General features: G+C 34.3%; 1 protein-coding gene across 1 annotated transcript in view; it reads right to left on the bottom strand.

Moving 5' to 3' along the window:
* The window catches only part of LOC126883040 (endothelial lipase-like), a 64,185-nt gene that overhangs the window by 24,805 nt on the left and 26,673 nt on the right, over positions 1–12,707 (bottom strand). Inside the window, exon 2 of the mRNA XM_050648232.1 lies at positions 6,448–6,705. Coding sequence (XP_050504189.1) covers positions 6,448–6,705 — 258 coding nt within the window. The remainder of the gene's footprint in view (positions 1–6,447; positions 6,706–12,707) is intronic.

The following is a 12,707-nucleotide window of genomic DNA, read 5'->3' as shown; positions in this document are numbered from 1 at the left end:
GTCCGAGCTCTACATACCATTTTGAATCGCCATGAAGATTTCATAGTTCATTATATCGATGATTTATTAATTTTTTCACAAGATACTCAGAGTTATCTGGAACACATAGAAATAATTCTGGAAGAATTGGACACAGCGGGATTGAAATTAAACATTGAAAAATGTCAATTTTTCCAAAAAGAAGTCATTTATTTGGGTTTTCAATTGGACACCAAAACAGTAAGATTAGCCGAAGACAGAGTCAAGCTCATAGATGAATACCCAAGACCAACGAATTTGAAAACATTGAGAGGTTTTCTTGGCACGATAAATTATTTTAAAAAGCTGATTCCCGATTTGAGCCAAAAGGAAATCCCTCTGATAAAATTGCTTAAAAAAGGAATAAAATGGAATTGGAAAGAAGAACAGGAGGAAGCTTTCGAAACATTAAAACGAGAATTCGCAAAAGGAACGAAAATATACCACCCTATTTACAATTTACCTTTTATACTCCGAACTGATGCGTCCATACAAAAATTTGCAGGAGTTCTGTCTCAAATACAAAACGACCAAGAAGTGCCGATATGTTTTATATCTCGAGTGACTAAAACACATGAGAGAAAATATAGTGTTACAGAATTGGAGTTTGCCAGTGTACTATATTGCGTAAACAAATTGAGGTTTTACTTATTGGGAGCAAAATTCACAATCGAAACAGACCATGCAGCTTTAGTACATATCATGAAGAATAGATTAGTAAATAATAGAATACATAGAGGCATTCTATTATTACAGGAGTATGATTTTGAGTTCCGATATATAAAAGGAAAAGACAACATAATAGCCGACGCTCTAACACGGGATGAGGACACCGGAAAAAAGGAAACAATTACTCTACAGGTGGGACTAAATAGATTAATACAAGAAGAAGGGATATATTCATTAAATGAGATAAGGACAAACCAGGAAGACCTAGAGGAAAGAGAGAAAAGAAGAGCGGAAGTAGAAAATAACATATATTTTAAGAGAATAGACGGAAAGGAACTATATTTAGTGACACAGACATTGGCCGAAAAGATAATAAAGAAATTACATGAGGACAATTGGCATATCGGTAGCAGAAAAGTTTGGCTCGTTTTTAGGGAAAATTACATCAGCCGACAGGATTACCGCATTGCAAAGGAAATTACCCAGAAGTGCGATGTATGTCAAAAATATAAGAGTCGGAATTTCAAAAACGAAAATGTTGCCAAAAATATTGAAGCCCGAAACAAACTAGACATTGTAGCAATAGATATGTTAAGCGATCTAATTATGACCACTAAAAGGAACAAACATATTCTGGTAATGGTGGATGTGTTTTCAAAATACGTAAAATTATATAGTTGCCGCACCACAAAGGGGGAAGAAATATTAAGAAAAATCGACAATTTTATAGCCATAGTAGGAACACCAAAAAAGATTCTACTGGACAATGCAACGTATTTCCGAAATGATCGTTTCAAGGGACAACTTCGAGAACGAGGAATAGAGACCAATTTTGTCAGCATCAGGCATCCACAGAGTAATCCGTCGGAACGATTCATACAGGAAGTGACGAAATTTCTTCGCATTGCAACAGATGGTCAACATCGCCACTGGGACAGGAAAATGGCGGAAATAGAAAGGTATCTAAATACAATTCCGAGCACAGTAACAAAAGAGACCCCAGAATACATCATGAAGGGTGTACTGCCGATAAGGCCATGGGAAGACCAACAGCCAAAAGAATATCAACAGGTGATTGAAACCGTACAGAGAAGGTTACGGCGAAGCAACGAAAAATATATCCAAAGACAGGAACAAAATAGAAAAAGAAGACCAGTGACTTTCCAAAAGGGTGAAAAAGTACTCGTGAGGGCATTACGAGTATCAAATCTTCCTGGGGGCATTTGCGCAAAGTTGATGCCTGTTTTCGAAGGCCCGTACATCGTAAATAATGAAAATGGGATAAATAGTTATGAGTTGAGGCACAGGAACTCGGAAAAGATCCGAATTACATGAAGTAGATAGTAAGTTAGGATATAAGACGTAGATTAAAGTAAGGAAATATACAGGGAGTTGGTTTTGCCTCGAGAAAATTTATTTAAAAATGCAGATAAATTTTATCGAATACAAGGCGGGGATTTGTTATATTTCTATTTGATATGAAAATTAAATTTTAATAATTATAAACAAAATTCAATTTAATATAAAATATTTTCAATTTTCTCAACCACGGGCATATAAATTTAGAACAACCTGTATACAACAAATTGTTATATTTAATTTTAAGAAGTGATTAAATAACACTCAAGTGAAATCGATAATAGGTCATTATCGTTGTTCGCGGAAGGATCGATCATTAGCCGATGCTAAATAAGACTAAGTGGAAATAGAGAATAGGTCATTAAAATTTGTATATAGTAGAAAGTAATTTTAGAATGGGAATTAACTATTTTCTTTGAAATCCATTAAGCATATTTAGAAAGATTAAAAATTGGTTTTGAGGAAGACTGCGAATGAGAGTTGGTGGTGGAAGTTTGATTTGTGAATCTGGAAGGGATATTTAGAAAGTAGGGGAATGAATGACAAATAGAGATCAGAATGTTTTGAGCTGTCGAGAAGTGAAGTCCAGTAGTAGACGGTAGTGTACGGAGAGTGAGAAAGCCGGTGTAGTTCCGTGAGTGTGGAGTATCTATCGTGGAACGAGAGGTAGGCCAGGTTGAGAGTAAAAGAACCTCTTTGAGCCAAGAGTTCCCGGTAGCTGATTGCAGTTTCGAATAAGGTAGAACACAGCATCACGACAGAAGCAGGAAACGAGAGCTATACGAGCTAGTTTCAGAGGAGAACATTACTGGAAGCCAGGACGAGGTTTTGATTGCAGCCAAGGATAGCAGGAAACGGGTCTTGTGTGAAGACATTCTCAGTTCACCAGAAAAAGGTCAGTCTCATTTGTTTGGACATGAATGTATGGGTTTTTCGTATTAAATACCACATTTAAAATTGAAGAAACATAATCAATAATATCAGAAAAGCTTCATCAAACTTAAATAGAATTGTTGCTAATAAATCATAATAGTTAAATGTTAATAAAAACTTTCAATTGGAAACCAAAAGGAAATAAGATTCCCATGTATAAATGTTATGTTTAGGAATAATAAGATATAGCAAATATTAAGCAGTGATTGCCATTTAAATAAAATAAACAATATTTTGATTACAATTGTAACCCATATGTGTTATTATTTTACTCTTTTCTTTCCTATCCCGATTAGGAACCATTGAGAAATACTTAGAAGCCACGTATGTAAGTAATTAATTTTATAAAAAGCCCTGAGATTGAAAACATATTGATATGTGATCTGGTAAATTAATTAGATTATTATTAATGCATTGATTAAATTAAATGACATATAAAAATATTATCTCATATCAATAATCAAGATCACAACAGTATATTAAAACAAAATAGATGCTGGTGAGCAAAACTTAAAAACCTGTCAGAAAATTGAAAATAAAAAACCAACTACTTCAACACGTACACTCATAATATTATGTATACCTTGGAACTACCATCAAATCAAAATAGGATCAATCAACCGAAATACGATCTGAAGTTAAAAATACCAGAACAATATTTAACAACATAAGAAATATATTGACCCATTGCGACATATCTCTCCAACTAAAAATACTGCTGCTATTATAATGCTATGCATTTCCATTCTTGCTGTATGGCTCTGAAGGAAACAACGGAACAACGGAAACATTAATGTAAAAGCTAGAGGCATTCGAAATGTGGGTGTACCGTCGTATCCTCAAACTATCCTGGACGACACACATCACCAACGTAGAGGTATTGCGCTCAATGGGAAAACAAAAAGAAATCTCTTTCACAGTAAGAAATGGGTAATATTATGAGATTTGATAAATATTTATACTGTAATAATTATAAAACACAGGTAAAATAGAGGGCAAACGCGAACCCAGAGAAGAAGACTCTCGTGGCTTCAAAATTTACGCCAATGGTTTTGATTAGCATCGATCGAGTTATTCAGAAACGTCGCAAACCAAATTAAAACTGCTATGACGATAGACAACATTCGCAACGGACAATGAAGAAGAAGAATCAATAGTTTTATAATAAAACCACTGGTCAATGTTTTCATTGGCAGATAATTACTTATGGTAGGGGAGCAAAGTATGCTAAATGTGCAGTCACTCGAGCGCTTTGGAGACCTATTGGGTTGTGAAGAGTAGGTCCTAAAACCAAAAAAAGTTAAGTAACATTTTCCATTTTAGTGGGCGCTTGCCATTTTTTAATTCAATTTTCAATTTCCAACAATCGTTTTTCCGATTATAACGCCATCTATGCATAATTCGAAAAAATGTTTCGAATAAAAGTTACTTATTTTTTTAAGGAATCCAAATCTGCAATAAAAAATGGGGGCTCCTATTTAAGATTTTAAAATAACCCCCCACCCCAGCTCCGTGGGGGATCGTGTTTGATGACATTCGATAGATTTTTAAAAAATATTAAATAAGTGTATTTTACAGTTTTCCGATCTGATGTTCATTTCGAGAAATATCGCGAGATTCGTATTAAAAATATTAAATTTACCCCCCACCCCTCTCCGTGGAAAGTCGTGTTTAGTATCATTCGATAGATTTTTAAAAAATATTGAGCACATATTTTTAGTTTTTCGATCTGTCATTCATTTGGCGAAATATTCGCTTTTTTCTTGTGAAACTTTGGGACTCACCCATTTCCTTACTCCCGGCTAAAATCGTCAGATTTTTGAAATATACACTCTTTTGCATGTACAGTGGAACCCCGATAAGTCGGCCCCCGATAACCCGGAAGTCCGGCTAACCCGGACCGATTTTCATCAGACAAAAATTTAACAAATAAACAATTTAACAATTTTATCAAATAAAAATGTATGTAGGCCAAATATTATTTGAGAGATAACCTGTCTGTATTCCTTTTCCTTTATTTATGCCAAACTGTCTTAGCATTGTTTAAAATAGACGTGACTATTTAAAAATTCCTTTTTAAAACAATGGGCTTAGTCTGTTCTTAAATAACAACATTGTTCCTTGTAACCGTATTGTGTGTAGTAGTCGTATTAATCACTTCCGTTCTGTAATCGTGCTTCAGATTGTGTTTGTGTGATTTTTGTCTACGTAATGGTAACAAAACGTAAAAATGTTGTAGTGACAATGGAAAAGAAACTAGAAACATTACGGATTTATTACATTTAGGTAGGATTGATAAAGGCGAATCTTTAAAATAAATTTATTGCAGCATCATAATATGATATTATGATACCATAGGTCTGGATCCCGCGTATGAAAAAAAAGTTGATTAATAGCAAGCTAAAAATTTGTTAATAGCTTAAGGGTGTCTAGTAGGATAAACTTTGATATATGGGAACACTGTAACAGGGGCAGTATTAATTGTGGAACAGGTCAAAAATTTGGAACGGTCAGAACACGAAAATGGCACATTTGTTTTGTCCGACAGAACAGACATAAACTCTCCGAACAGAGATTAAACTCTCATGCAAAAATCAGACTGCTATTTACCACCTGTCATAATTCCTGTCATTTGACATATTCTACATGTTCCACTCATTAAAACGCCAATTTGGTGATAAATAGCAGTCTGATTTTTGCATGACAGTTTAATCTCTGTTCGGAGAGTTTAAGTCTGTTCTGTCGGACAAAATACATGTGCCGTTTTCGTGGTCTGACCGTTCCAAAGTTTTAACCTGTTCCACAGTTAAAACTTCCCCTGTTCCAGTGTCCCCTATGTGTCCCATATATTAATGTTTGTCCGACTAGACACCCTTAAGCTAATAACAAATTTTCAGCTTGCTATTTATCAACTTTTTTTTCGTACGCTGGATCCAGACCTACCATATTATGGTGTCGGTACATCTCTACAGTATGACTGAGTTTTTTACCAAGAAATGAACAAAACTCTACACTCTATACAACTATACGTAATTTAGATGTGTACTGTGCATATGTATTTCATATTTTTGTAATTATAATGGAGGTTATTTATTAATTTTTACTATATTCTCCGGCTAACCCGGATTTTCGATAACCCGGATCGGCCGCGGTCCCGATTAATCCGAGTTATCGAGGTTCCACTGTACTTAACTTTCCTTATCTTAATCTGACAATTTCGAGTTTTTTTAAGGATAGATTTTTTTTCGGGCCCCCCTTAACGAACTCCCCTGTGTTAAGAGCCAATATATGGTAGATGTACATCTGCAGGGTACCAAGTTTCTCTCTATATGATAATCTGACGCACTCGAATAACTGCAAAAATCCCCGCTTGGGCTCCCCTACCATTATCAAGTATAGGAGAACCAGTTCTACAACTTTTTACTTACAAAAGCTCATTTTAAATAATAACATAGTTAACGAATTTACCTGCATTGCCACATATGTGTGCACCTAGAGAATGACCCACAAATTTTACTTTTTCAAGTCTTAATCCGAAGTTCTCCTTTAGTTGTTTAATGAAGCCAGCAACATATAACCCAACTCGAGTAACGGAGTTTTTAGCAGAAATGTAATTTTTTCCAGCCATTTTACTCCAATCTACGACAATGACGTTAATGTCGTGTTTCTTTAGGATAGCTCCAGTAATTTCTCGGTTTGTTTGTGATACGTTGTTGCATTTCCAACCTACAAATAATAACAATGTTTTTTATGTATTTTATTTAATAGTGTAGGAAACATAGGTTGAACCTCGAAAAATAGACACAAGTCCGGTTTTATTTTTTTCTGGTATATCAAGGGGTGCTTATTATGAGACTAACATTTTCTTAAAAAAATTGGCCCCGGAACCCCCCTTTTAATCCCTTTAAATGGAGTAATTTGTGGTTTTGCGAAACGTAACCCTTCCTGTGCGTTTTACAAAAAATTTATTTAATAGTAAAATGAAGAGGACTATATTTCCTACTATTTATTTCCCGACAGTGTATGCCTATCCCCCACCGTTTAGCGGGGGTGACGCCGCAAAGTTGACAAATTTTTAAAAAAGATGTTTTTAAAAAAAATATTTTTTCCTAACTGCAATGAAAATTAAGAAGAAACCCTGCGGCAATTAATCACAAATAAGTGGATGATTTTTTGGTATAGTTTTTGTTTAAGGGCAATTGCAAGTTTTTTAATTAAAGGGTGACACATTTTAAAAAACACCTTTTTATACCATCTGAACCGCCTATGCTAGAGTAAAAAAACTTTCAGCAATTATCCATGTACTGGTGTTACTTACAAATTTGTATAATACACTTCCATATTTTCCCCGGTACCACCCAAAAAAAAGGAGAATTAATAAAGAAAATAATCAAAAATTGATTTTGGCCACCACTGTGGCTTTAGGGTGCAAAGAAAATAAAATATATATAATGCATAGGTCATAATGTGTAGCAGACAGTGTGTTCTTTTATTCTCCATAAGTACGTTATCAATACAATGAATAGGTGACGATAAAAAAACAAAAAGTGTAGCCCGTCAAAGCATTTCTGAGGTTTACGGCACCACTGTGCCGTAACGGTTGCTTATACGAAAAAAATGTATAGCACCTTATTTGTAGAAAAAATAGTGGTCTTTAATTCGGTATCAGTTTTGTTTTAATCAAATGCATAGGTAATGATAAAATCGTAAAAACATGCTCTCCAAGGGATAGGGGTAGTTTCTGCAGTATATTTTCAAGGATAGGGGTACTTTCCTCATATATATCATATATATTTATAAAAAACCCTATTGATGGAGCGGGTCCCGGTGAATTCGTAACTATTTTAATCCCCCATCCTAATTACAGGCCAATTGGTAACTCTGACCCTCTCAGGTAATTTTTCGGTAACCGATCAACTACCGGTGAATTCGTAACTAAATAAAGGTATAATCTTTTAGACTTGAAATAAACATATGGAAAATCTCTTTGCTTTTAAATTATCAGATGGATTTAAATAATTTATCATTGCTAAACATCTAAAAAATATTAAATTTACAATTACTTGATAGAAACCAAGCTCGTGTAGAGCTATTATACATGATGGAAATAATATTTTAACACGTGTTAATGAAACACTATAATATTGTTTCAATTATTTTATTAAGATATTTCAATTTTTGCTATTTTTTATAGGTACATATAGTACAAATATAATGTTTTTAAGCAAACCAAGAAACATTCGGTTTAGATTTAAGGTATTAGATTTAATCAATGGTTTCCAATTCACTTGAAGAAAGTTTCGGGTTTTCAGATCAGGTAAAAAAAAGTTACAATTGGCCGGTGTACATTTTGATTTGAAAATTGTTGTCATTAAAAGTTACGAGTTGGCGCGTTTCCGATGGAGCATATGTCCATATGGGGTAAAAAGCAAAAAAAAAATTTTTTAACTCCCCCTTCATTTATTTATTTTTTTGGCTACAGGGGTTGAATCAAGAAATCGCTTTTGGTGTCCATGCATAAATAATAATAACGTGCACAACATAATATATGAAGCATTTTAATAAAGGGCATGGTGTGTGAAGGATTCCAAGAAAATCACTTTCATTATTAATTCTCATTTTTTTTGGGGTAGTTCCGAAAAAACAATGGGGGTGCATTATAGAAATTGTAAATAACACCAGTACATGGATAATCGCTGAAAGTTTCTTTAATCTATCATAGGCGGTTCAGATGGTATAAAAAGGGGTTTTTTATATGTAACACCCTGTAATTAAAAACTTTGCAATTGCCCTTAAATGAAACCCATACCAAAAAATCAGCCACTTATTTGTAACTAATTGCCTCAGGGTTTATTCTCCATTTTCTGTACAGTTAGGGAAAAATAATTTTTTAAAAAACATCTTTTTTAAAAATTTGTCAACTTTGGGGCGCCACCCCCGCTGAACGGTGTGTGAGAGACATATGCTGTCGCGAAATAAATAGTAGGAAATATAGTCATCTTTATTTTACTAATAAATAAATTTTTTGTAAAACGCACAGGAATGGCTACGTTTCGGAAAAACCACAAATTACCCCCTTTAAAGGGATGAAAAGTGGGCTCCTTGGAGAAATTTTTTAAGAAAAAGTTAGTCTTAAAATAAGCATCCCTTGATATACCATAAAAAAAAAGATAAAACCGGACTTGTGTCCATTTTGCGAGGTTCAAGCTCTGTTTCCTACACTATTAATGTCGTCCCAACCACTACTGGGGTTATAAACAACAACAATGAAAAAATACATATTAAAAACAAACAGAGAGTACAATATTAACTAGATACATACAAACAAAAAAGGATACCCGAACGATTTATAATACAAATGAAATATCTTTTATGCCTATCTTCTTCTTTCAGTACCATGTCCGATTATCTAACGTTGGCGATCATATTGCCAATAATAATTTTGTTTACGTCAGCTCTAAACAGATTAGCGGTGGTCTCTTGATACCACTTCCGGAGATTTCGGATCCAGGGTGTTTTTCTTCAGGCGATCTTGCCCTGTATTATAAAGTGTAGAAGTTTACACCTCTCTGGATATCTCATTACAAGGTCGAAATATTGTAACCATCGAATATTTATTGTTTTTTGTTATTTCTGTGCTCTTATTCATTCGATATAAATCTGTTGCGTTTCTTTTATGCTTATAACCCTTAAACGCTTTAGGACATTGTTTATATTTTTCATTGTTTACTTCTCGTTTGCTAGGATATTTTGACAATCGGTTAAGATATGTTTTATTGTTATATTCGTTTGACACTGGTTGCAGTATGGAGGATTGTCTCTAGTTATTCTGTAGAGATGTGTATGACGGGTGTGACCAAGTCAAAGTCGAATTAAGATAAATTTTCTTTACTTTGTTTTAGTTCTTCGGATCACTGCAGCCGTTTGTTTTGCCACTCATAATTAGCTACGTTTTAGCATAATTTAACATCACTTGGCACTATTTTATTAAGATGAACGTGATCATCACTTGCTGCTTCTTCATGAGCTAGGCGGCCCACAACCTCGTTACCGTGTACTTTAATATGAGATGTTACCCAAATTAATACCACGTGTATGTCTTCTTTTACAGCATGTTGAATTTTATACCGAATTTTTATACCGGGAAACTACGGACGTGTTGGTGTAAATTTGTTTTCTGCAGAGCCTCCTTGACACCGGGTAGACCTAGAAATAGTACTATCGTGGGATGGCATTAGACAAATTTAAATCAAAAGCAAACCGTAGATTTTCTATTTTACTAATGCCATACTCCACTGCCTCTTTACACATTGTCTCCAGGATAAAAATCCAGTTTGCTGATTGATAAGGGCTTGCACATTGTTTATTGGCATATTTACACTTGACAAAAATTAACTTTTTTAATAATATAATGAATTCTTAGCGGGAAAATATTTACAATGTTTACAAAATCCAGCAACAAGGTTTAGAAAAACCGTAGATTTTCTATTTTACTAATGCCATACTCGTTATAAGAGTACAAAGACTCGATTCATATACAGGTTTGTCTGAACCGTAAATTGGGATATTTTCCTGACGGTACCTTTTGTTATTATCATACCTCGGTTAAGCAGAGAACTTGAATCGAGTCTACATCCATTTCATGTTGAATTTCCTTATAAATAATGTCTTTGTGAATAGGGTTGCTGGAATATATGTTTTGGATGATACAAAAGCCGTTCATGTAATCAGTTATGATTGTGTAATTTCTCTGGTCCGATTTACTAATGTATTATAAAGCTTCAAGGATGGCATACAGCTCTGCATTGGAGATAGGCTAGTTGTCATGCAGCTTAAATTTAGCATTATTGTTATTGGAAAAAATTGCTGCCCCCATTCCTCCGTTGTTTTTGATGCATATGTGTAGATCTGTTGGTAAATATTACCATGTCGTTGAAATGAGTTTTTAATATTATGGTTGGTGGGGATTCATGTTTATTAAATCTTGACAGATCAGTCATAATTCGTGGTATATTTACAGTCCAATGAGGAGGAGGGTTTTCAGTAGGATGGATAATGGTCGGGAATGTTATATGATATATTTACAATTTATATACATTGTAAATTATAATTTGGAACTGCTCCTCGTAACTTCCAACGTGTCTCGGTTTATTCATTCCTAGTGCATCTTTATTGTGATTGTAATATACACTACTCACGAACTTCAACCACAAAATTACACATAAATATTTAATGCAGTTTACCAATTTATTTTTAATAAAAGTAGATTCAAAGTATATGTGTAATTATAACAGTAACCTTTCTTTTCTTACAATTTTCTTCTACATCCTACCCGTGAACTGAATTCATCAACATATTAATGGATTCCTGGATAAGATCGAAACGGCCATGTGTCTTATACATACCTACTTATGTAACATTACTATTACAGTTTAAAAATATTGTAAAATATATTATGTAATTTTTTAATATTATATTATAGTAATACTTTTCTTTTATTTGGAAGCATTTTTAGGTTAAGATAAGCTGAACAAATACCAATGCAAAAAAGCTTACCATGGACAATAAACAACGTTTCCTTTTCTGCAGAAAAATTAGTATTTTTTAACCGGTTAATAGTATTAATTCCTACTTTAATGCTCTTTGTAGGATGACGCGTCCAATAAAAGTAATAACCTAGATCTGTCGACAACTTTAGACCAAATGACGTGCTGTTTGAATCTTCAAAATCTGGGTCAAAAACCTCAAAGCCGTCGTCCCATGGAACTGAAAGTAAACATAACGTGTTATTAGGACTATTCGCGCTGTATACCCCGAACGTACTCAGAGAGAAAACGCCTGCGCATTACAAAATTGGACGTTCAATAAGGTCGAATGTTTCCCTCCGAAAACGTAATGCGCAGGCGATCTCCCTCTGGGTAAGTTCAGGATACGTTCAGAGCATGCTCCACGAATAAGTCTATTATTAATGTAAATTATTAAAAAATTATCTACATCGGATTATAAACAAGAAAATATCGTCAATATGCGGTGAATTCATAAAACTAAAAGTTTAGGAAATACTCGGGAATACAAACCTGCGTGATTCTAGTGTCTAGCTTGGCTTCTTCATTAAGCCACGTATCCACTATGTGCTCTGTCTTCCTGCAACTGCTTCACATAGTGGATACGTTAACGCTCCTGGACTGTGCCACAGTGCGCGCTCCAATCGATGGCGGTTTGTATGTAGAGGAGCGTTTGTATGTAGACAAACAGTTGCAGGGAGAGCCAACCTAGCGGATACGTGCCTTAAGAGTACCAAAATAGTTATGTTGCAAAACATCTTCGAGATATTTCTCAGTTATTATTATTATTCTCTCTTTATATTGTTTATACAGTTTGGCTTTCGGAATGAAGTGGGTACCAGAGAGGCTCTCTTTAGACATGAATTGCGATATTTATGCATGCTTCATTGATTACCATAAGGATTTCGATACAACAGACTAAGACAAACTGATGAAGATATTCCAGAAATATTATCATAAACACCTGTGCTTTAAAAATTACCAGTAATCTTTATTGGAATTAAATATCGTCTATCCGTATAGAGGCAAGAGAACATGATGATAACAAAATCAAACTTAGGGTCCCACAGGGATGTATACTAATGTCTATTCGGTTGACTTACAACGGTTAGGGATTAATAAAGACACAAACGAATCGGCAGGTCGATTGTAATATTTTAGGTA

This window comes from Diabrotica virgifera, chromosome 1 (assembly GCF_917563875.1).
Source record: "Diabrotica virgifera virgifera chromosome 1, PGI_DIABVI_V3a".
In the NCBI taxonomy this organism is placed as follows: Eukaryota; Metazoa; Arthropoda; class Insecta; order Coleoptera; family Chrysomelidae; genus Diabrotica; species Diabrotica virgifera.
Note: the sequence above shows the minus strand (reverse complement) of the source record. Positions and strands in the feature narration are given on the sequence as shown.